At 37.6% G+C, this 26,786-nt stretch overlaps 1 protein-coding gene and 1 pseudogene across 1 annotated transcript in view; one reads left to right on the top strand and one right to left on the bottom strand.

Annotated features, from left to right (window-relative positions):
* Window positions 1-7,659: 7,659 nt before the first annotated feature.
* On the bottom strand, window positions 7,660-9,004 carry LOC116421626 (annotated as a pseudogene).
* A 3,739-nt stretch (window positions 9,005-12,743) lies between these two features.
* EML1 (EMAP like 1) overlaps window positions 12,744-26,786 on the top strand; it is a 267,603-nt gene continuing 253,560 nt past the window's right edge. Inside the window, exon 1 of the mRNA XM_031953270.1 lies at window positions 12,744-12,942. Coding sequence (XP_031809130.1) covers window positions 12,912-12,942 — 31 coding nt within the window. The 5' untranslated portion in view covers window positions 12,744-12,911. The remainder of the gene's footprint in view (window positions 12,943-26,786) is intronic.

Here is a 26,786-nt window from a genome sequence, read left to right as displayed (position 1 = left end):
TGTTTTGATGCTATTATAATCATGTTCTTGCTTTTTTCTTATAGCAAATTTCTATAATTAGAACAAGTGGTCAGTAGAAGCATTGAGCATAATACAGATATGTAAGCGTGCTGTTTTCACAATCTAAAAATATGTAGTCATTATATGCTAAATAATTAGATAAATGAATATTTGGTCTAGTCATCTGCCTGTTACCAGATATATATCTGTATGAAATTAGGTTTCTAAATTGATACACTGTCTACGGGACCTAACTGTTATTCCACTAATAATTGAAATAAAATATGAAACATCTTCAGTATGATATAGAGAAGAGAATTTTAGTGCAGTTTTCTCAAAGGGATGTAATTTAGTGGAATATTTTGTTACATCAATGAAAAAGTTGGTTTTAGTTAAGTTTGTTACTAGTGTGAAAATAACATCTGTTGATACTATGTATCTTAAGGTATAGATATGTTTTTTTTTATATAAATGACCCTCCCAAGTCTTTTACCCTAGGAGTAGGAAGCCTCTACTTGCAAGGATATTGTTGCTTATGTTTCCATGTCAAATGTTGTTCAACCTTTCTGCAAGCCATGAACCTCCAACTACTTGTTCAATTTGAATACCATCTGCTACCTGATTCTGAGCCTCTTTACCCCATGGATGCTGCTGCCACCATCTTCAAGTCTTCCCTTCTCAGTCTGAACCCCGCCACGCAGAGCCAGCTCTACATCCCTTATCAATCAGAAGCAGCTCCAGAAGATGAGACCTTCATCCCTTTGTCCCTTTTGGGTCCCAATTGCTTGAGGGGGGAATGATGGGATGAAGCTTCTAGAAGTGTAGCAATAACCCTAAGGCTCTCTGGCCTTGGGAGTGATATAGTTTAAAATGATATATTTCTTCCCCTAGCTTCTAGAGAACATATAGCAATAACCCAAAGGTTCCCTAGCTTTGGGAGTGCTGTAATTCCACAAACATTGCTGGCTGTCATATAACAATCTGTTGGCCAGTGATAATTTATTTTCTGAGACAATAAGGAGTTGCATACCTGGCCACTCCTCAACTCCACCTTTAAGCCATAAAATTAGCATATCAGGGACATGAAACACTTAGTTTCTCTTACTATTTTCTATAATTTATCTTCTTGCTCCTGGTTCTTTGCTAAATTCTTTTGGAATTTAGCTCACTTTAATTGGCATTATACTTATAATAAACTTTGCCCCTTGACCTGGAGATAGTTCTGAGCCTACAAATTCTTTGGAGACATCTCATGACACTGATCTGGAACCCCAATCTATTGGGGGTCTCCTTGAACATCAACAACACAAAATTTAACTGGTTGGAGGACCATCTTCTAGATTTGGCAATTAACAGGTTACCTGAAGAATGAGAACATTTAATGAATTTTGTTTATGATTTATACTTTAAAACTTCCTAACTTTGCACAGAAAGGAAGCCACAAAGAAGTGGTAAATTTGCCCTATGCTAAAACCCTCATGAACTAATATTATTTATAGAGACAGGAAACTTTATCCCAGAGGTCTCTGTAATTTTCTTTACTTCTCCCTCCACCCCAAAGTAAGATATAAGGAAGAGAAGAGACCTTGAGAAAAGCTCAGTAGGTAGAGATGATAATGACTAAGGAAAACCAATTTCAATCTGAGTAGGCCTCCCCACAAAGGAAATGAAAAGTGCTCTTTATCCAAACTGTCCTCTACACAGACTTTTGCTTCTCTATTCTTACAAAATCTTCCCTTGACCCTACTATCTCCTCAAATGCAATCTCCTTATCTCTTTGCACTTTATTTCCTAAATTCCAAAATGTTAAGTCATTTCAAACTTTATATTTGAGGTTTTCTTGGCAAAGTTTCTGAAGTGCTTTGCCATTTCCTTTTCTAGTTAATTTTATAGATGAGGAAGTGGAGGTAAATAAGGTTAAGTGACATGTTCAGAATCACACAGCTAGTAAGTGGCTGAGGTCAGATCTGAATTCAGGAAGATGAGTCTTCCTGATTCCAGACCCAGCACTCTATCCACTGAGTCCACTAGCTGCTCTTAAAATTTCTTAAAGGAATTGTCTATTCTTGCTGTTTCTGCTTCCTTACCATTCATTCACTTCTGAATTTGGCTCAAAATGTACCTTTATTAAAACTGCTGACTATAAATAATCACTTATTTAGCCAACAGTTGATAGTGATAATTACAAACTGATGATAACCACAATTATTCTAGCAGTTTTGTACAAGTCCATTTGGGATGGTTCAGTGACATGTTTTCTGTTGTTACCAGAGATTTAGAAATTTCATTCCTCACGTCTCCTTCTTACCTCCAAAGGCACAGAAAAATTATCTAATCCAAATTAATTCTGAACTCCCATCCATTGGCTAATTTCACCTCCTTTTGACCTTTAGTATTTCAGTTAGTTAGTCAATAAATATTTGTGCATGTTGGATGCCTACATGCCTACCATGCAGTAGGCACTGTGGTAAATGTGGAGAATACCCCCCCAAAAAAAATTAAAAAAGAAAATTCTTACTGTTAAGGGACTCATATCTTATGGGATAAGGAAACACGTCAACAGCTATATATAAACAAGCTAAATACAGGATAAATTGGAAAGAATTAACAGAAGGAAGACACTAGCATTAAGGAGAATTAGAAAAAAGCTTCCTATAGAAGATAGGATTTTAGCTGGCATTAGGAAGTCAAGAGGTAGAATTGAGGAGGAGAACATGGCAAGAATGAGACAGCCAGTAAAAATGCCCAAAGTCGGAAGAAGGAAAGGAAAGAAACAAGAATTTTTTAATACCTACGGTGTTCCAGGTACTATGTTAAACTATTATCTTATTTGATCCTCAGATTCTACCTAAGGAGTAGAGTATCTTCTTCAAGAAATGCAAGGAGGGTAGTGGGTAGTGTTGGTAAAATATAAGATTGGAAACATGGAGGGAGAGGAATATATTATGAAGAACTGAAATGCCAAACAGAGGATTTTATTAATTTTTTTATTATAGCTTTTTATTTACAAGATATTTGCATGGGTAATTTTTCAGCATTGACAATTGGAAAACCTTTTGTTCCAGTTTTTCCCCTCCTTACCTCTCCCTCCTCCCCCAGATGGCAAGCTGATGAATACATGTTAAATATGTTAAAGTATAAGTTAAATACAATATATGTATATATGTCCACAGTTATTTTGTTGTACAAAAAAAATTGGACTTTGAAATAGTGTATAATTAACCTGTGAAGGAAATCAAAAATGCAGGTGGACAAAAATAGAGGGATTGGGAATTCTATGTAGTGGTTCATATTCATTTCCCAGAATTCTTTCTCTGGGTGTAGCTGGTTCAATTCATTACTGCTCTATTGGAACTGATTTGGTTCATCTCGTTGAAGAGGGCCATGTCCATAAGAATTGATCATTGTTGTTGAAGTATATAATGATCTCCTGGTCCTGTTCATTTCACTCAGCATCCATTCATATAAGTCTCTCCAGGCCTTTCTGAAATCAGAAGATTTTATTTTTGATCCTGGAAGTAATAGGGTACCCCTAGAATTTTATTAAATAGGGCAATGACATAGTTAAAAGAAGATCACTAAGGACTGAGAATGAACTGGAATAGGGAGAAACTTGAAGCAAGAAGACCAACCAGCATGCTATTGCATTAGAATCACTAAGATAGGAAAGTATAACTGGAGGAATTTTTTTTTTTTAAATTTCAATAGCATTTTATTTTTCCAATTACATGTAAAGATAGTTTTCAACATTCATTTTTGTTAGGTTCTAAGTTCTATATTTTTTCTTCCCTCCCTTCCTCACTTTCCTCCTTCACAAGACAACAAACCATCTGATATGGGTTATACATGTACTATCATTTTAAACATTTTCATATTAACCATGTCATCAGAGAAAAATCAAAACAAAAGGAATAAAAATAATGAAAAAGAAAAAACAAACAAACAAAAATGTGAAAATAGTATGCTTTGATCTGCATTCAGTCTCCTAGTTGTTTCTCGGGATGTGGTGGTATTTTCTATCCCTCACGCTATTGGAATTGTCTTAGGGTCACTGTGACTCAGTACTGTGTGCTGAGAAGAGCAAAGTCTGTCATAGTTGATGATTGCATAAATTTGCTGTACAAAGTTCTCCTTGTTCTGCTCACTTCACTCATTATCAGTTCATATATGTCTTTCTAGGCTTTTCTGAAATCAGCTCATCATTTCTTATAGAACAATAATATTCTAGTACATTCAAACACCACAGCTTATTCAGCTGTTCCCCAATTGATGGACATCCACTTAATTTCCAGTTCCTTGCCACCAGAAAAAGAGCTGCCACAAACATTTTTGCATATGTGGATCCTTTCCTATGGAAAAATTTATTAATCATTGATGAATGAGTTCAGGAAAGTTTTCATTGTCCATAGAAGTCTGAACTTATGGTGGAATCCTCTTAGAGTTTTAGGCAGTTCAGATGAAGACAATGGCATCTTAGCACAGTGCTGGCACAATAACTTTTATTGATTGATTGATAATGGAGTTGGTTTTTCTTGGAAGCTGAAACATGCCACCATATGAAAGATTTTTACTTTTAAACTAGAATCAATTATAAATAGTATTTAAGAACCAGAGAACACAATGCATAATCAAACCCATAGCATCTACCAAGCAGTTGCAAACTCCCTAGAAATCTTCTTTGCCTTCTCCCTTCTATAGCCTCTATTGAAATTCAAAGTTTTGGGACACATACAAATTGAGTTCTCCTTTGTGCAAACAAATGAATTCAATAATAATTCACTCAGGATGCTTCACTCATATTTCCAGTCTTACTGTCATTAAGTACAGATGGAGGAACTTTGGGATCAACTCCACAAGCACTTATTTATTATGTCCACTGTGCATTAGACTTTTTGCTAAGCCTGGGATACAAAGAAAGGCAAAATCAGTTCCTGTTCTCATAGTTCCCAAATCTAGGGGGTGGGGGGAGGGAGATAATATGCAAACAACTATATGGGTTCTTATGTCACTCAATGCCAAGGGACTGGAATACAAGATCCTGTATGAATAGAAACACAGGAGGGTTGATGATTTCTTTGGTCGGTGGAGGGAATCTCCAATTTCAACTGGTCACAGCTAGTCATATTATGGAATGTGGGTTAGTACAATAATGAACATGGTTACCATTGTCCTCACATCCATTTTACATGATTCTGTTTTACTCCCTGCTGCCTAAAGTCTTTAATGCTTCTTGCATTAGGAATGGAAGGGCAGCTACAGTGTGAGGAGCACTACATTTAATTGCCAAATCTGATAGCTTTTCTTTAGTCTACTGCCTTTAATAAACATTTTCAGCTCAGTTTTTACTTGCATACTTGGTTTAGCAGTACCCTTTTTAGTTAGTTATTTCAGAGTCACAGAGTATACATGTATTCAGCACAGTTTCCAGGACTCAGGAGATGTAAAACGCAATTAGTGATTGAGTGATCCTGTTTGTCCACGAAGTTCTTACAAGTCCCTTTGTGACAACCTTTTGGGAATAAAACTGCCTGTGTCCTGCTGTTGCTAGGGTGAGAGATGGAAGGTTTCTGATAATATACATTTAATATATTGAATCTCCAGCCTTCAGGAGTATGAAGAAAGTAAAAGCAGATCTCAAGGGAGGTTATAATTTGAGGAACTGACCTGGAAAGGGATAAAAATACTGCCCTCTGTGATGCATGTATCTAATGCTTCTTGATTTGATCTTGATTTTGCTAATCTAACTAAATTATTTAAGTATGTACTTGACATTTGAGTGAATGTTAATAGACTCAGGCATCTGCCAATGGGTGAAAGGTGACATGAGTGCATGAATGATTTATAATCATAAATATTGGGCTTGGTATATAGCAGTAGAATCTCCCAAATGCCTCAAAGCTGGGATAGTCTTCTGGGGTTGCATACTTCAAGTGTATGTTAATCTATTGTGTGTCTACTACTACACTATCTCCCAGTTGCATCTTATAAGGCCTCACCCCTCATAATCTTTCCACCCCTAAGGGGTTATGTAATGAATTCTTATTTGTTTACCTAGCTTCCAGTTTCTCTATCTGTGTAATCCATTTTCCATGCAGCTACCAAAATCATTTTCCTAAAGCATAGATAAATCTGAATGCAATCTCCCCATCTCAAAAATCTTCAAGTGCTCCCTTATACCTTTGGGGTTAAATGCAAACTCTTCAGCTTAGAATTTAAAACCTTCCAAAAGTTGGTTCCAGTCTATGAATTGTGTCACTAAATCTCTGGACCTTAATTTCTTCATCTGTAAAATGAGAAAACTAGTCTAGCTGATCAAGTCAGAACCTTTCTTTGTTGTTGTTGAGTCATTTTTAGTCTGATTCTTCACGACCCTATTTAGGGTTTTCTTGGCAAAGACACTGGAGTAGTTTTCCATTTCCAACTCCTATTCATTTTACAGATGAGGAAACTGAGGCAGAATTAAGTGACTTTTCTGGAATCACACAGGTAATAAGTGTCTGAGGTCAGATTTGAACTCACAGATGAGATCTGATCTCTACCATATAGCTGCCCCTAGGACCTTTATAGTCCTAAAATTATTATCTTATTGTTATGTCCTAAATCGTCATGCCCTGTATTGTTATGCCCTGAATAAAATTATTATGACCACCCCCTTTCCTTGACATTAGGACTGGGAAAATTAAGTCAGGAAAATCTTTGGCATACCATTGAGTCATAAAACCCAGGTGCATTACCTTGATCCTTGCTAGGATAATTCCCCCTCCATTAGAGTATTGCCTCTTGCTTCGCTGTCTCCTGCCCTGGACCTTCTTATCTTGACCCTTATCCTGGCAAGATTAAGTTATGATCCTTTCCTACAATTATGGCTTGTCTGCCCACCCAATGTCCTTGCCCTCCTTATCTGCCTTTGTTTCCCCTATAAGATTGTATATTCAGGTTATGTATCCTGTGTGCAAACCCTCCTTAGCTATATAAATTCCCTGCCTCAGTTCCTCAGGGCCAAAGGATTTTTGAACATGAATTCCATTCGGTAGACTAGCCTAAAACTGTCCACATTAAAATGATTGAAAACCAATCTCTGTCTTGCCTCAGTTTCTCTGGCATTATACTCTGGCATTATACAATCTTGCAGTTTCTCAGTTACTTCATATTATCCTAATACATGCATTATCTATTTTAGCCAAAGTGCAATTTTATTACTTGCCCAAATTTCCCCAAGAATATGAATTCTTTGAGAGCAGAGACTATTTCATTTATTTTTGTATCCTCGGCACTAGCACAGTGCTTTTCATATGAAGGATGCTTAGTAAGTGCTTGTTGACTGGCTGGCTTATTGAATGACTAAATCCAGTGTTCTTCCCGCTGTATTAAATTTAATGGCAGCAGAGAAACAGCTAATGATTTTTTGGAGGGTGGGGTGGGATGAAGAGGACTGTCAGGATCAAAGTTATGCGTTAAAAGGATTACTTAGGAAAATGACTAGAGCAACTGAATGATGAATTAAGGGAGTGGAGTAGAGACTGAAGGCAGAAAGATGAGCTAGGAGGTTTTAACAATAGGCTAGGTGAGAAAAGACATGTGCCTGAGTAAGGGTGGTTGCTGTGGGAATGGAAGAGAGGTGGATACATTCTAGAACTAGAATTCCCTTAGCACTTGGCAATTAGATTAGATATATATGAAGTGAGGGAGAGGGAAGCATACAAGATTTCACAGCCTAGTTGACTGAGAGTGTACTGGTGCTGACATGGTAGATGCTTAATAAATGATAAAGTAATTAATGAATGAATACTACAGACATATGAATGATTCTTATATCCTGGAGTCTGGGATCAGGAAGGGACTCTCCTGGGAGTTACCACTCCCAGCAAACAGGACCTAGATCCAGTGAAGAAAGTACTTTCTTCTTTCAGGTTGAAAGAGTCATGGTAAAATTAAGAACCCGAAGCATGAAATTTCTGTAATTTCTATCACTTAATTCTGCCTTTTATAAACATATCTTTCTGTTCTGTTTGTCTTCATGATTATTTGTTCTATACTTTCAAATATAATTCAATATTTCATTGTAACAAATTCATCTAATCTGTGGAAGACAACAAATTACATGAACTATTTTAATATTTTGTGTAGACACAAAAGTGGACTTTTAGATGGTGTTTTTATTAAATTATAGATCAAGATTTATAAGGCACAAGTAAAGGGGTTTTTTCCTTCAAATGCTAACAAAGCCTACAATTTTCTTTTCAAATCAGACCAATGCACTTCTTGCATTTTAAATATTCTTCAATGACATCTTTGACTGGAGATTCCTTGCCATAATCCTTAACAATAAAGCAACTACGGCCAACCGCATTACAGGGTTTTTTTCCTGTCAATTTTAGAGGCCTATCTATTCACCCAGCCTTTTGTCATCAACCTTGATCAAGCTGATTTGGTGTTTGGCACACAGGGCCTCAAACAATGTTACATACATAGGTTCATTCCAGTAGAAAGCAAGAACACAAAGATGGGTTTGGTGTTTGTATTAGGCTTTGGCAGCTTCACAAATTCCCAAGCTAAGGAATCTTGGATGAGTGCAGTCTTCAGCACTTCTTGTAGAGAAGTGTTAATGCCCATTACACCTCCAGCAGCAATAACTTCCTTGTCCATGGCAGTAGTTTATGGATGAAACTAAATCTTGAAAACACCAGGGAGCCTTTGCCTCCCACTCAATTTAGTGGAGACAAAGAGCCAAAGTCTCTATTTTTAAAGGGAAAAAATTTTAAGTCCTTTTGAATCTTTTTGTTTGTTTGTTTTATTATCAAAACAAGAAGCTAACTGAAGTTGAATTTCTGAAAGACTCTTGGGGGCAGAAAAGTAGGATGTAGGAAGGAATCAACTTAAAGAGCAATAATTATTGGTGGGGTGAAAATTAGGGAAAAGATGGGTAAGTTAGTGGGGAGGAGGGAGGTAGGGCTCAAGTAGCAGAAGGACCAAACAAGAATTGAGATCAAAGCATCATTGTGCATTTTGGAAGATTAGATTGGAGGAGAGAAGACTTAGGAAGAACATAACATAGTCTACACTCTATATTCCAGTATTTAAAGGACTGTCTTATGGAAGAGAGCCTCAGAGGACTAAACTAGGGATTTGTTCTGCTTGGCTTCCGAGGACAGAATTAGTCACAATGGAAGATGCCATAGGGAGACAGGTTTCAGTCCTGTAGAAGGAAAAACTTCCTAGTGACAAAAGATCTTTAAAAGTAGAATGAATAGCTATGGTAGATGAATGTCCCATTACTGGAGATTTTCAAGCACAATGGATAGAATAATGGATTTAGGATCAAGAAGACCTGAAGTAAAATCTTAGGTAAGTCACTGTCTAATGTGTAAAGTGTGGATAATAATAGCATCTGTTTCCTAGGGTTTTTGTGAGAATCAAGTGAGACCATATTATAAACAGCACTTAGCACAGCACCTGCTACATAGTGAGTGCTATATCAATGCTTAGTCTTCTCTTCTTCTTCCTACCCTTTCAAGCAGAGGCAAAGGGAACACATCAGAAATATTGAAGAAGGGAATACCTGTCCAGAGATATGATGGACTTAATGATCTCAGATGATTCTCAGACTGTGATTTTATGAGTCACATATTATGTGTAATCTATCTTTTTATCTTTTCCAATAAAGGGACCTCTAAAACAGGAAAGCCAGTCCAAGGATGCTTTTTCGATGAACTAGTTCTTCTTATCTTTTCATCTGACATTTTATAACAGGGTTATTTATGAGTATTTAAAAAATAGAGCAGTTATCACCAGAAACCAAAATGACTATGTAAAAAACAGGCCATACTAGACTGACTACATTTCCTTTTTTTCACATGATAACTAGACTAGTAGATGGAGGGAGTGCTGTAGACATGATATATAGGCAAAACTCATTTTATTGTATTTTGCTTTATTGTGCTTTACAGATAATGCATTATTTTCCTTTGCAAATTGAAGGTCTGTGGCAACCTTGCATTGAGTGTCTATTGGTGGTATTTTTCCAACAGCATGAACTCCCATTGTTTCACTGTGTCACATTTAGGTAATTTTTGTAATATTGCAAATTTTGTGGTGATGTATGATCAAGTGATCTTTGATGTTACTATTTTCATTGTTTTGGGCATCACAAACTGAGCTTTTATAAGACAGCAAATTTAATCAATAAATGATGTGTAAGTTCTGATTACTTCAACAACCAGTCATTCCTCCATCTCTTTCCTTTTTCTAAGGCCTCCCTATTCAATGAGACACAACAGTATTGAAGAATATTAGATAAACTTAATTGAGAATCATTCCAATTTTGAAAGATATGGGCAAAATGCTATCAAACAGCATTAAAAGAGTGTCCAGAATGAAGGAGATAAGAGCTCTCCTTTAATCTGTTCTGATTAGACAGGATCTGGAGTCATATGTCCAGTTCTGAGGTACAGACAACATGGATAAGCTGGACTATATCCAGAAAAAGTTCAACCAAAATGCTAAGATCTTTGAAAACAATGCTATATAAAGATTAACTGAATGGGATTTGTAATCTGAAGAAGACTTGAATGATTGACATATAAAAGAAGGATTAGTCTTTTTTTTTTTTCTGATTGGCCCCAGAAGTAGGACCATTGGCAGCCATTAACAAATAATTCTTGGCAATTCCATGCCTCCCTACCCCATCTACCCCAGGATCACATGTGGCCTGATCTAGTTCTTTATAAAAGAAAAAGGACAAAAAGGCCACTTTCTTCCCCAAAGTCCATCTCATGGATTTCTTAGACAGTTTGGTTAGCATCAGTGAAACCCATTTTCTGGAAGGCACTAAGGGTCATGACCACACCATCCATAAGAAAATGCAACATTCCAAATAAAGACTCAGTATGATCAAAAGAACACTGGTTCTAGGGTGAGAGAGCCTGGGTTGAAATTTCATCTCTGACTCTAGATCAAGGTTTTTAACCCTGAATGAGTTTCCTCATTGTAAAGTGGGGACTAGTTGACCACTGAGGTACCTTTAAGCTCTAAATCTCTGATCCTAAGAAATCAATATCAAGAAATGCCTTTGATTCATTCCTTATTTTAAGGTATATTTCCCACAAGCAGAGTTGTTCATAAGTAGAATGCTTTAATGGGTTCCACAGGAATGATGGGGGCAATTCTGAACCACTTGCAAGACTATTTGTTAAATTTTTCAGTATAAGCATTTACATCTCAGAAATCAGCAAGGTTTACTTTGTTGTTTTGTTAATTATCTAGCCTTAAGAAAAATTTAAAGTATATGTTCATACCCTCTTCCCTCCTTTCTCCCCCTCATCCTCCCCCCTCCCCGCCACCATCCCAGAGCCTGGTTGTTAAACATTTACCTACATTGCTCTATAAATACTTGCATAAATTTAGCAAGAGTACAGTGGAAGTCTCAGGGAATGAAGTCATCACCTGGAAGTCTGGTTACTAAAGGTTTATAATAATAACAAATAGGCTTTTTATAGCATTTTAAGGTTTGCTAAGTGCTTTACATTCACCATCTCATTTGATTCACATGTCACCACTGGTGAGGTCCCCTCACTGATAGTCCTAAAACAGTAACTGGAGAAACATTTATTGGAGACATTGTAGAGAAGACTCTGTGAGATTTGGGTTGGACCACCTGACTTCTAAGGTCTTGTTCCAGCCTAAGATTCTGTTATTGTTATTGAGTCATGTCCAACTCTTCATGACCCCATTTGGGTGTTTTTTGGCAAAATGATTGAAGTGGTTTAATATTTCCTCCTCCAATTTATTTTACCTATGAAGAAACTGAGGCAACCAAGGTCACGTGATTTGCCCTAGGTTTACACAGCTAGCAAGTATCTGGTCACATATGAACCCAGAACTTCCTGTCTCCAGAGTTTCTATTCTATCCATTTTGCTAAGATTCTGAAGTCCTGTGAAAACAACTTAATGGAATGGGGAGAGACTTCAATGGACATTCAGAAAATCTAATTTCAAGTTCCAACTCTGTGGCAATTTATAGTATAATCTTGATGGGACCATCTCCAATCATCCTGATCTACATCTTGCTACTGGACCTAGACGGCTCAGGAGGAGAGAGTGAGGCAGGTGACTTTGCACAGCCCTCCCTCACTTAAATCCAATTCACTTGCATGTCAAGGCATCACTTCCCTGATGTCATGGTCCTGTTTGAGAAGGAAGAACAAATAACAAAAGAGTATAACCTTGAAAATGTCACTTCCCTTTTGTAGCTGAGTTTTCTAATCTGTATAATGTAGTGTTAATCTAAAATAGTCCCTGTGAGCTCTAAATCCTATGATCTATAAATGAAATTTTTCTCTCTAGTGTCTCCCAGGGCTCTTGTGGGGGAAAAAAAAAAGTATGTGGTCAACTTTTAGCATTACAGCCATGAAGTTATTGTTGTTGTTAGTGTTAGGTGCATGAGAAATATCTGTTAGATTTCAGCAGATTTCACCTGGATCCTTCTGAACACTTCAGATTTGTTTGGAATTTGGATCTTTGGGGGGTCTCCCCACAGTCTCCTCTCTCCTTCAAAGGACATGGACTCTCCTTAAAGAGCCTTTTTCCATTCTAAGGGATGGCCCTTCTCACTGAGTAATGCGCCCCTGTGACATTAAAGAGGAAAGAGAGAAGGGGAGGGAGGACAACCAGTTTATCCACCAATAGCCTGCTCTTTTGGCACAAAAGCACATTCTTATCTTTCCATCCCATAATGAGAAGGCAGATGGGAATTGTTGCTTGAACTCCCTGGGCGGGGATATTTGTGGCCAGGGCAGCTGGAAATATTCAGCCTTTCCCCCTGCACTTTACTCACTGGAGAAGTTGCCTACAGCCGGATTTTTCCCGTGATTTCTTCCCTCTCCAGCCGGGTCCTGCCCGAGACAACTTTTCACATGATGTCAGACTATGAAGGGCTCCCTGTGGGTGAGTGCCAGGTTTATATTTACCCCGTGGCCCCCAGGCCTTCCTGGGCTCAGGTTGCAAAGTCGAACCCCTAGGCTGGCTTGGAGGTCTGGGCAGTGAACTAAAGGGGCACCAAAGTATCCAAGAAAGCAAATGGGCACAGGGGGTGGCATGGATCTTGCAAGATTGTTTCTTTTTTCTTGGTGGGGAGGGGTTACAGTTTGTCAGTATGAGGCACAATTCAGGCCCCCGGGCTGTCAACAGCGAGCAGGAAGAGGCTATTGGAACCTGATCACTGAGGGAGACAGACTGGGTTCTTGGTGGGTTTGACTGGGGTCAGAAAGTGGTTGTTTTGTGGAGGAGGCTAGGAGAGACTTTCTGAGCAAACACCACTCTTGTTTTGGGGATGGTGACTCCTCAGAGCCTCTAAACTGTCACTGAAGGAAGCTTTGATTTAAACCTCTCCCCCACTGCTAGCTGAGTGGGCACTCTATTTTGAGACTATGTCTACACATTTAAAGGGGAGTAGAGAACTGAGGGCAGTATCAGAATCATTCCAGCTGCACCCCCCACCTACCCCACCCCCCGCAGCAAATTTGGGATGAATTTATAATTTGAGTTTACTTGTTGTCTGAATTATTCCAGATAAAAACCTCATTACCTAGCTCATCTTTACATATTAAGAAATGGATTATATATTATATGAAATAGAGTATAAACTCACATTAGGAAAATTTAAGATTTCTAGACTATTTCCTCCAGGTTAAGTATTTTTTTTTCTTATCTGGACCTATAATTTCATTGAGATAGGGAACTTTCAGTAGTGAAATAGAGGGAACTCTATTAATGCATAGTGGTATGTTTTCTGTACCATATAGGAAAGGAATTCTTTATTTGGGATCCACAAGCTCCTAAAGGATGAACAGTTTTCAGGGGATCCATGAATTTAGGAAAATATTATATCCTTGTTTCAATATAATTGATTTCCTTTATAATCATCTGTGTTTTTAACCACATATTTAAAAACTTTTTTCCCCTGAGAAAGTGTCCACTAGATTAGATTCTTCCAGGTTATCAAAGGGTTTGTGACACAGAAAATGTTAAGAATCCCTGATTTAGTCTGAGATTTGCCTGGGGCACTGACAAGTTTAAGTGAATTGCCAGGTGTCCCAGTCAGTATGTGTCACAGGTGGGTCCCAAAGCCAAATCTTCCCAGCACTGAGGCTAATCCCCTCTAACTAATATATTATGCTGGCCCTTGAATATAAGTATTACCCCCTTTTTATGGACAAGGAAACTGTCTCAGAGAGGTGGTCCTCACTCAGGGTCAGATGACAACAAAGACTTGAACTCAGTCCCTCTGACTGCAAGTCCACTGTTCTTTCCATTTACCACCCTGTTTCATGATGACAAAAAAGAAAAGCATTCATGTAATATAAAAGTCCCTGAAAGGGACTGGAAGGCATTGAAAGGGACAATTAGCCTCTGATTATATATCTCCAGGGAGAGAAGTTCATTACATCTCAAGGCAAGCTTAGTCCATTTTTAGACACTTTGACTGTTAGGAAAATTTTCCTTATTTTAAGCTGAAATCTGTCCCCCAATAACATCCTTGCTTTGGTCCTAATTCTGCCTCTGGGGACAAGAATAAATGAAATCCATCTACCTTGAGATATCCCTTCAAATGCCCAAAAATGGCTATAGTGGCCTCCCTAAGTCTTCTCCTTTTTAAGTTCAAACACCTCTGAATCATTCAGCCAGTGAGTCAGTTACTAAGGAACCACGCTCACCTCAGGAGCTCTTTATAAGGGTTTGCTCTGCCAGCATCCTTCTTTTAAAACTTACAGTAGATACACTTAGTACAGCTGTAAGTCCCAGAGTGACAGAGACAGGTTGTTTGTGTTAAGCCCTAGAACAACTACAAAAAACAAACTCAACCATACCAGCTTCATGGGCACTGCAGAGAGCCAGCCTGCTCTCATTCTAGGAACTGAACAATATCATTGTATTAAGAATGAGAAAGTTTTCAGACAGGTCCGTTCTGGCTTTATCTCTCAGCGAGCTGCCCTAGCAAAGGAAAAAACTCTCTTGTCTTTTTTTTGCAAGAGACTTGGCTCTGGTCTTCGGTAACTCTGGGCTCTTGCTAATAAGCACTATGTTGAGAGAGATATTTCAGGAGTCCTGGACAATATTTAGCCTGCATCTGATATGAATAATGAAATGGATATCAAGTGTGGGCAGCATCATATACCCTATCCAAGCTCCATGATTCTCTGTCCTTTTCAAATAGGAGGACTAGAGAAAGCAATGGGGTGTCCTTTGGCAAACTTTCAGACAGTACGTTAGGAGCCAAGTGTCCTTTCTGCTATTTCTGATTCTGTTGCAAACTTGCTATATGATGCTGGATAACTCACTTCCTATCTCTGGGCCTTAGTTTTCCAATTAATAAAATGAGAGGACCAGAGGACTTCTAAAGTTTCTTCTCACTCTTAACACAGCTCGAAAAGCCTTGAAGCAGTTTTAAACCAGTCCCCTTAAAATGGCCTAAGATTTTTGGTATGGTGTTCTCTGTCATTCAAACTGTTTTCTATTGTAGACACACCCTATAAATTGAGAGATTTGTTTATTTTTTTTGTTTAAGGAAGAAACATTATAAAGGAAATATACATCTCAGAGTTTGTTGTCTAAAGGACTCCACTGGAGGAAAAAATAATTAGTTCCTGGAAGGGTTATGATATGAAGCATAATTTGTTGCTGGATTTATCTAATTGTTAAAGGGGGGTCTTTTCTTCATCATGGAACTGCGAAGTAAAAAAAAGATTGCTTGTCATACTGGTAATTTAATATTGTCTCTATTAATCATGGTGAGCCTTTAAAAAATGTAGTGCCTTGTTAGTCTGACAAGAGAAAAAGGCAGATTCAAAGGTATAAACCCAATAGGAGGAAAGGCCACTGAGTTTTGCTAGAATTGATGCTAGATACTAGCATAACTAGTATCATAAGAAAACTTGCACTCTATTTCTAGTAAGAAGCATGTGTAGATAGAAAGGTCATTTTGAAATGTAGGCATAAGACAACATTCACAGAATGATAGAATCCTGCAGTTGGAAAGGAATGGATAGTAGAGAACACATCTTTATGAAGGACTTGCTAGCCACAGAATGGATTTATAAAGTGAAATAAAACACTTTTCCAGATCCTTAATATCTTGCTGGACAGCTAGATTGCTCAGTGGAGAGAACACTGAGCTTCAGTCAAAGAGGACCTGAGTTCAAATCCAGTTTTGGATTTTTATTAGCTGTGAAACCCTGGGTAAATCACATAAAATGAACTGGAGATGGAAATGACAAACCACTTCAGGATCTTTACCAAGAAAACCTCATTCAGGGGTCACAAAGAGTGAACACAATTAAAATAACAAGATTCTTTTTCATTAAAATAATGTTGTAACTCAAACTCTGGACTTATGAGTCAGGAGTTGTAAACTCAATTTGTATCCAATTTCTACTACTGATTGCGGGATCCTGAATAAATCATTTTACCTTTACTCCCAGGTTCTTCCTATAAAATGAAATGTGTGAGCTAGATAACTTCTGAGGCCCCTTTTCTGGTTTGACATTCTACACACTATAATTCTAATATTCTATTGGATTCTGTGATTGTCATTTGTTCTACTAATGGGGAAAATACCCATGGTTTGGATAACTTTCCCCTAAAAAGCAAATTAACATATTTTATATATTCAATTACATGTAAAGATAGGTTTGAACATTTATTTTTTATAAGATTTTGACTTTCAAATTTTTTCTCCCTCCTTTCCTTACCTTCTCCCCAAAACAGCAAACAATCTGATATAGGTTATACATGAACAATCATTTTTAATATATTTCCACATTAGTCACGTGGGGAAAGAAAAATGATAACAAAAGGGGAAAACCACAAAAAATAAAACAAAACAAAAAAGGTGAAAAATAAGATGCTTCAATTCACATTCAATTTCTATAGTTCTTTCTCCAGATGCAGATGACATTTTCTGTCCCAAGTTTATTGGAATTATCTTAGATCTCCACATTGCTGAGAAGAGCTATGTGTATCATTGCTGATCATCACATAATCTTGCTGTTACTACGTACAGTGTTCTCCTATTTCTGCTTATTTCACTAAGTATCAGTTCATGTAAGTTTTTCCAGGCTTTTCTGAAATCAACCTGCTCATCATTTCTTATAGAGCAATAATATTCCATTACAGTCAAATACTACAACTTAATCAGCTACTCCCCAATTGATGTGCATCCATTCAGTTTCCAGTTCCTTGCTACCACAAAAAGAGTTGCTACAAACATTTTTGCACATGTGGGTCCTTTTCCCACTTTTAATGATCTCTCTGGAATACAGACCCACTGCTGGATCAAAGGGTATGTGCATTTTTACAGCATTGGAACCACAGCATAGTTCCAAATTGCTCTCCCACATTAACAACTCTTGAATTATTCAATTACATGAGGATTTCAGATTGAATGGCTCAATGCTATTTTCTCTGGGAGGTTAATCATATACATCAACACATTAAACAAAGTAATTTATCAATCTAAATGTTTTAATAAGTAGAAGTGTTTACATTTTTACCTGTAGAAGTGACTAAGTAAGATACTCATGCTTTTTTTCTTTGGTAATTTTTCTGTCCTAGGCCTTCACTTAATGTTAGTACAAGAGTTATTATGTGTCTATTTAGATGTTTCTGGGATTCTGAATGGTAGAAAGAATCTGAAAAAGAAACCTGATGAAAAACAAGAACAATGCAGAATAAATCAGACCTGGGAGGGAACTCTAGTTCAGTGATTATCAAACTTTTGGTGTCAGGATCCCTTTACACTCTTACAGGACCTCTTACAGGTCTTGAGGATCTTTCTCCAAAGAGCTTTTTATTTATGTGGGTTATATCTATTAATATTTACTGTATTAAAAATTAAACCTCTTTACTATTAGAAAAAGAGTGTGAATTTCATGGAACAATTGAAAGGATCTTTAAGGGGTTGCCAGGTCATACTCTGAGAACCATTGCTCTAGATGAATCCGTATATTTTAATTTTAAAGATTAAAGAAGTCATGAGATGGAAAATGACTTGCCAAGGTCACACCAATAATTAGGAAAAGAGTCAGGACTAAAGTCCAAGTTTTTTGGCTTAGACCATATCTTAAAAATCATTAGACATAAGTACTAATCCCAATTGCTGTCGCTTATTTTGATTGTGGTTGCTTCCCATTTTTGAGCCTCAGTTTCCTTAACTGTGCAGTAAGGAAACGCCTTCTCTTCAGCTCTGCTATTTTATGATTCTGTCACCTGAATGTGACTCCTAGTGATACTAGGATTGACTTTCTAGTTGCATAATTGGGCAGGTCTTTTTGTGCCTGAGCCTCAGACTTTGTATCTCGAAAATGGGGATATGACTTCTTATAGGGTTATGGTGATTAAATAAATAATGCATGTGAAAGCACTTTGTAAGTGTAAGGACTTGTACGAATATAAATTATTCATTGTTATTATTAATATTTTATTTCCCTGTTTTCTCTCAACATTTATGTCTCAGAAATGTGGAGGGGGAGGTTAAAAAAGAACACTTGATTTGAAGTGACCTGATTTAGTGACACTTAGTAACGATGACCTCTCATTAAGAGGTCACTTGATTTCTCAGCCTCAGTTATCTCTGTGTAAATGAAAGACAACAACACACAGTTGTTAGGAAAATACTTAAACCCTAAAGCATATAACTAAGATCTCTTATCATTCTGAACCTATTATCCACTAAAGTCCTCATCAGGAACTCCAATCTCCCTGCATCACACTTGTCTCTCATCAGTAGCACTTTTTTCCTCCCCCATTCCATCCTTTGCTCTCTGATTTAAATCGAATCTCGCAGGAAGACTCCAAAAATTCATATTCTTAGGGCATATATAGGGCTGTTATGCATTTACAAATATTCTGGGAAGGGAATCATAGGCTTAACCACACTGCAAAAGGGGTCCATGACAATCTGAAATTTTGGTTGCTAGATGGCATTTTAACTTGATGTAAATCCCCGTCTGTTGCAGAGATAAAAACTGGTCAAATTCTTGACAGGAGATTTTAATTTCATGTCACTCATTCCACTTATATCAGTGAATGGCATCCCAACAACCCCTGAAGGCTGCCTTTGGTCTCTTTCTTGTTATTGACAGACTGCTACACTCCATCAGAACCAGCTACATAGATTTCCTGTCATTCCTACATGTAGATGAAAGCAAAACATATTAATTATTTAAGCTGTTCTTTTCCTAACCAGGGAGATTTCCCCGAGGGAGAGAAAAAGGGAAACAGTTGGAGAAGTGGGATGATTCAATCTGATTCTAATATTTTATCTGAATGTATGGGAGGTTCTAAGGTAGATTTCCTCACTGTCACCTATGCTTTTGGGTCTACCTGGGAAGTGATAGCACCAAACAACAGTTCTAAAAAATTAAAGTGAGAAGGTGGTTAGTATGGGTTTCTCAGTTTGGACATGAACACTAGTGATTTGTAATGGTCTGGATTCTCTCTCTTTTTTTTTTTTTTAATTTATTTATTTTTATTTAATAGCCTTTTATTTACAGGATATATGCATGGGTAACTTTACAGCATTAACAATTGCCAAACCTCTTGTTCCAATTTTTCACCTCTTACCCCCCACCCCCTCCCCCAGATGGCAGGATGACCAGTAGATGTTAAGTACATTAAAATATAAATTAGATACACAATAAGTATACATGACCAAAACGTTATTTTGCTGTACAAAAAGAATCAGACTCTGAAATATTGTACAATTAGCTTGTGAAGGAAATAAAAAATGCATGTGGGCATAAATATAGGGATTGGGAATTCAATGTAATGGTTTTTAGTCATCTCTCAGAGTTCTTTCTCTGGGCATAGCTGGTTCAGTTCATTACTGCTCCATTGGAAATGATTTGGTTGATCTCGTTGCTGAGGATGGCCAGGTCCATCAGAACTGGTCATCATATAGTATTGTTGTTGAAGTATATAATGATCTCCTGGTCCTGCTCATTTCACTCAGCATCAGTTCGTGTAAGTCTCTCCAGGCCTTTCTGAAATCATCCTGTTGGTCATTTCTTACAGAACAGTAATATTCCATAATATTCATATACCACAATTTATTCAGCCATTCTCCAACTGATGGACATCCATTCAGTTTCCAGTTTCTAGCCACTACAAAAAGGGCTGAATGGTCTGGATTCTCAATGATGAATCTTAGATATCAAATTTTGATTAAGACTGTAGTTGGGAGATGTCAGGTCCATAACGTTTTGTGAAGACCGTGTATTTTTAAAGAAGCAGGAGTCAGGAATTCAGGTTAGGGGAAAATCGTCAGTCTTTATTCTCAGTGAAGAAAGACTGGAGGTGGAAGAGAATGGGCAATAGCAATGTGTGCAGCTGAGTCAAGAAGCTAGCTAGACCAGCAGCCACACGACCAGCAAGCAGCTAGGAATATGGAACCCAGGCCCAGTCTCTCCCAGCTTCTCTTCCTATCTCTCTCTGCCTCCACCCACCAAAACTGTCATTTCCTATACAACACATCAGGACTTGCACGGAGAGTGGGCGGGGACCATTCTTTATCCAAGCATGTATATTAATAGAGTATAGCCCAATTACTATTTAGCCTCATGTACTTGGGACCTCAGTGCATCAACTCAAACCTCAGCCCATTACACGTCTAAACATAGGGAATTCTCCATATTGTTGCTTTATCTTTTTCCTTATTATTTTATTTAGTTAAAATTATGGTTTAAAAAAGATAACAGATGACGTAAGAATGTCAAAGCTGGAAGGAGTCTTACTTACAGATTGTTTAGCTTCCTGTTTTTATGAATAAGAAAACAAGTGCATACAGGAGAAGAGGCCAAAGTCACATAGTGAGTTACTGACAGCCTGACCAGTCTATATCTTCTTAAAGCCAGGGATATTTCTCCTATGTAAAGCTTTGTTTTCTTTTATAAAACAGAACTCACTGAAATCGAACAATGGTAGCAAAAATGTTAACAGCCCTATATATGCCCTAAGAATATGAGTTTTTGGAGTCCTCCTGTGAGATTCGATTTAAATCAGAGAGTAAAGGATGGAATGGGGGAGGAAAAAAGTGCTACTGATGAGAGACAAGTGTGATGTAGGGAGATTAGAGTTCCTGATGAGGACTTTAGTGGATAATAGGTTCAGAATGGTAAGAGATCTTAGTTATATGTAATTCAATTCCTTCATTTTATAACTGAAGAAACTAAAGTGAACTCATTAGGTCTTAAGGGTAGGTGAAACCTACCATGAAGTAGTAGCAAGTGTTACCTGACACTTTAGCAAGTCTAGGCACTCTTTTTTGGCCTTAGGCTGAGGAGGAAGGGAGCTGAAGTTCTGCTCTCCCATGACACTGTTGAGTCTTTACACATCTAGGCAGAAATTTTTAAACTTTTTATTGTCATGGACCCCTTTTGCAGTGTGGTTAAGCCTATGATCCCCTTCCCAGAATATTTGTAAATGCATAAGTAATTCTATTAAATTACAGTCATCAAAATATTTTTCTAAAAACAAGTTCATGGATCCCAGGGCAATAACCTCTCATCTATGGAAATTTGGGCAGTGAGATAATACAGTAGATAGAGTTCCAGGCCTCCAGTCAGGAGGACCTGAGTTAAATCTGGCCTCAGACACTTACTAGCTGTGTGACCCTGAGCAAGTCATTTAATCCTGTGTGCCCTCAGTTTCCTTGTCTATAAAATGAGTTGGAGAAGGAAATAGCAAATAACTTCAGTATCTTTGCCAAAAAACCAAGAACAGCAAATGACAGTAAAAACAACAACACATAGAGTTGGATACACTAAACATAATTAAACAACAAATGGAAAGTTGGGGTGAGCCAGAGGTTTTAACTAAGGGTCATACAGTTATTAAGTAAGTAAAAGAAGTAAGATACTCCATCTAAGCTCTGTGACATCAAAGACCACATTACATCATATTGCCCCCTTCCATAACTTTTTCTTTGTATATCTGCTTGCCCAACATCTAAAATAATGAGGGAACTAAAGGCCAGCACACAAATATATCAATGGAAGAAACTGGGAAGGTTTAGACTAAAGAAGAAAAGACTTCCTAGGGGAAGTATGATCCATATCTTCAAATATAGGATCATCGAATTTAGAGCTGAAAGCAAAGTTATAGATCATTTGTTCCAACTGGATTCCATTTATGAGGTTCAGAAAAATTAAATGACTTGTCTAAGACTAATCAAGGAATAAATAATCCAATCTGAACTTGAACTTAGACCTTCTGATTCCCAATCTTATATGTATTTTTATAGTGAACTATTGCTGCTTTCAAGGGCCATTATGTTCATAAGAGATTGTTCTCTTGCTCCAGGCATTAAGGACCATGCCTAAGTGAAAGTTAGGTCTGTTCTCCTAGAGCCTCCACAGCTATGAATCATAACACTTGAAGGAGTTGCAAAGCAGCTTTTAAATTAATGCAGATGTTTCTTGTGGATTGGGAATGAAATAATTGAAGCCAAGAGGGAAGAGGAGAGAGGTCAGAGAACACCACTGCCTCTCAGTTTCCTTGTATCATCATCATCCTCTCACATGAACAGATCCATTTTACAGGTCTGAGTTAGACCTCCAGCAGCCACTGGCAGATGACTCCCACATTCATAACACCAGGAAATAGAACTAATACCAATAAGAAAAAATTCCAGAATAAAAAAGTTTTTTTTCAATAAAAGCAGCCATATTCTTATGATCAAAGCATAAGAAATGGAATAGACTTGAAGGGGCAGTGTAGGGTTGCTAAGAAAACCAAGAGAAGACCTGGGTTCAAATCTTAGTTCTAATATCTATTAGCTGTGTGACTATGGGCAAATAAACTGACCTTTCTGAACTTAATTTTTTTTTATCTGTAAAATAGAGATGATTATATTTGTATCACCTGCCAATTGCCTATAGCGAGGAAAACACTTTGCAAACCTTAAAGTATTATTTTTAAAGTGTGATTTATTATTCCCACTCCCAAAGTTGGGAACTCTTCATTCAATTCCATTCCTTTGGGTCCCTTGGGCCAAAATAAAAGCCCCAGCAAAAAAGATTCAGAAAGAAAGAAATTCAAACCTTGTTAAGGTTATAGGATAGACAGGAGGGATTAACTCCTCTTGAGACACTACTGCTACATGTTAGACAAGCTGACAGTTTGGGGCTCCACAGATTGCCACCCCCATCTTGCTTCTTGATCCAATCTTATCTCCACAGCATACATTTTTTTCCTGTATTTTTGTTTGCTTCTCTTTTCTGCATTTTTTTTGCATTTCTTTTTGCTTTTCTTTTCTTTTGTATTTTTTTGTTTTTTAACTGATTCTTAATTCTGTTTTAGCCCCTTGGATTTACAAAATCCCCCCAAAATCTGGTATCTTCTCCACTTGACCTTTGGCCAATGCTCACTTGGGTTCTAGGAGGATCCTATTCTCCCTTCCTCAATAAGGGATTATCTGCCTTCCTCCACCCCACTCCAATCCCCAATTCCAGTAATCATTCTAATCACCAACATGGTGAGGTAGGTATTACTCAGACCAGCTGGTTGCTGGAAAAGATGGTTGTATTGTCTAGTCTTTTGACATACAATACTTAGCTACGCTAATGGATTTTGACAATATAAAGTTTCATTACTATTAATCACAAGACAGATCCATGCTCCCACTTAAAGTGCTTTCCGAGAGAGCCAATTGGAAAACTGGCTAATGCACTAGGTTTTAATAAGAAGCATGAAGGCAACTCTTTAATATTTACTGAGGACTCATCCTGAATGATGTACCACAGGGAAAAGGCTAACACTTAACTGTGTTTCTGCCAGGCCCAGAGTGAAGTATTTTCCCAGTAGACCTGAGTGAACTTGGAGAAGTCATTTCTTAATTTCCTCATCTAATCAAATAAAGAGGCTGGACTCCATAATTTCAAATGTCTCTTTCAGCTTCAAAGTCCTGTGATTGCATAAACTGGGAGATATACCGGAGGCATTATGACATGATGAAAATCTGATTTAACTGAAGTTTGGGGCTCTAATTTGCCACTAATTTGCTGGGAGACTTCAGGACAATCATTTAATCTCTGGTCTCAATTTCCTAATTGATAAAATGGGAGCAATGATATTTGTACTTCCTAACTCTCAGGATTGTAAGAGAAGGAAAGCACTTTGTAATCTGCAAAATACCTCATAAAAGTATGACCCGCCTTCTGTCATCCCTGCTGCAAGAGTACAAGAGGACCATGGAAAGAGCCCTAGAATGGGAATCAGGGGAACTGTGTGATCTTTGCTATGTAGTTCTTTTCTCTGGGTTTGCTTTTTAATATTAAAATAGAGTGAATGAAGTTTGCTCTTCTTTTCTCCCAGGCTGTGGCAATGATGGGAATGTGCAGATATCTTGTCATCTCCCCTGCAGCCAGTGTTGGTACACCACACCCTTTCTGCCACTCCCCTCTTGCCCTCAGCCTTTCACATCTTCCTCTCGGTTTGGGAATTGTAATCAAATCAATATCTTGGATTCTGAAGCACTATTACTGTAGGAAAGGATCCACTACCCATAGTTCCATTCTCCAAACCAAAAGTAAGACCACTACTCTTCTATCTATGTTACATCTCCCCATTAGAATAGAAGGTACTTAAGGGCAGAGACTGACTCATTTTGTATTTATATCTCCAAAGTTTTACAGTTGTGCCAGGCACAAAGCATTCACTTATAGATACTTGATCATTTATTCAAACAAGAAAAGGACTTTAAAGGAAAGTCTCAACCTCTTTTGTGTCATTGGCAATTTGGTGAAGCCTGTGGATTCCTTCTGGTAATAATGTTAAATTTAAAAACTAGAATACATGTGATTATAAATGAAACCATTTATATTTTAAAATCATATTAATTATATTTATTTAATTAATTTTTAATTAATTTTTTTTTTTTTTAAGTCTATGGATCTTAGGTTAAGAATCTCTGCTTTTAAAGTCATAGGTCCGGGAATTCTTAAATCCAAGAACACTAAAAGGAGCCTTAGAGTTAAAAAAAATACCTTAGAATCTCAAAAAAAAAAAAAAAAAAAATGCTGGAACTGGAAGGGGCCTTAGAACCAGAAGAATGACCATTCCAAGCAAGTTCCTCCTTCCCCCACAGCACAATCATTTATTCCACTGATGTGATGATATGATAAAATTTCCTAAGTTGCTTGTTGTGGTTGATATTGTGAGTCAGGGCTGGCTCTGAATCAATAAGGTTAGGAGCCTTAGGAAAAAGCAGAATCCAAAGATGCCGTGCCCAGAGGGCTCCAGAGGGAGGCTCTTGAGCACAGAGGAAAAAAAATGCCCTCGACTGTTAGAGCTTTGCAAGGAGAGTCAGAACCAGCTGCCCCGCCCCCACGGGACAAAGCCAGGAGCCATGCCAGGAGTCATCCCATAAGTCTTAGCCAAACTGCCAGGCACAGAATTTGCTACAGGAATGACCTCATTTCTGAATAAACATTTCAGATCATAAGATTTTAAATCTAGAAGGGACCTTACAAGACCATCCATTCCAACCTTCTCTTTTTAACATGAGGAGAACTGACTTGCCTGTGAGATTTAGATACAGACTTTCTGATTCCAAACCCAATACTCTTTCTACTACATCAAGAATTCTAGCCTTTTTTGTGTCATGGATTCCTTTGGAATCAAGTGAAACTTTTTCAGAATTTTTTTTTTTTTTTAAAGGTAATAAAGGAAATACATTGGTATTACAAAGGAAACAGGATAGATATATTGAAATAAAGATGCATTTTTTTTCCTATTTAAGTTCATAGGCCTGTATGTTTTGAAATATAAGTTTATGGACCCCATATTGGGGCCTTGCTCTATACCACATTGACACTGGTCTGGTTTGGAAAAATCTGACTACAGTAGAGAAAGATGAGGCCATAGTGAGCTGGCAGGGCCAAGCATAATAGTACCTCACTCTGCCCTTATTAGCTGTATTACCTCAATCAAATCTCCTAACATCTCTGGGCCTCAGCTATTTCATCTGTAAAATGACAGGGTTGGATTAAATGATTTTTAAGGTCCCTTCCACCTCTATTGTAGGTCATCAGGGTTAGGAAGACCTGATCACAGAATCAAACAATTTCAGAGTGGGAAGTTACCTCAGGGTCCACCTAATACAACTGAAACCTGACCAATGGTTATTTAATCTTTGCTTGAAGATTTACAATAAAAGGGAATCCACCGACATCCCAATGCAACCCATTCTACTTTTGGAGAACTCTAAATATTTAGGAAACTTTTATTTATTTCAATCTGAGTTTTTTCCCTATAAAATTTTTACAGTTGTTTCCAGATCTGACCTTTGAGGTCAAGCAGAACAAGTTTAATCCTTTTCATGCATGTGGCAGTCTTTCAAATACTTGAACATAGCTAACACATTTCCCCTAAGTCTTATGTCCTCTAGGCTACACATTCCCATTTCCTTCAGTGGAGTCCCATTTGTCATCATTTCAAGGTCCTTGAATTCCTTCCTGGTTGCCCTCCTCTGAATATATTCCATTACCTACTTATCAGTGTCCTTCCTAAAGTATGATGCCCAAAACTAAACAAAATGCTTCAGGTATTAGTCTAACCAGGGCAAAGTGAGACAATCATCTCCTCAATCCTATAAGCTATAAGGCAGCCTAAGATTGCATGGACTTTCTGAGCTATTATATCACACTGATGACTCAAATCCAGCTTGCAGTCCACTAAAACTCTCAGAGCTTTTTCTGATAAATTGCTGCATAACCACACTTTTCCTATCTGGT

The sequence above is a fragment of the Sarcophilus harrisii genome, chromosome 2, assembly GCF_902635505.1.
Source record: "Sarcophilus harrisii chromosome 2, mSarHar1.11, whole genome shotgun sequence".
Lineage (NCBI taxonomy): Eukaryota > Metazoa > Chordata > Mammalia > Dasyuromorphia > Dasyuridae > Sarcophilus > Sarcophilus harrisii.
The sequence above is the reverse complement of the archived record's forward strand: the minus strand, read 5'-3'. Positions and strand labels throughout refer to the sequence as shown.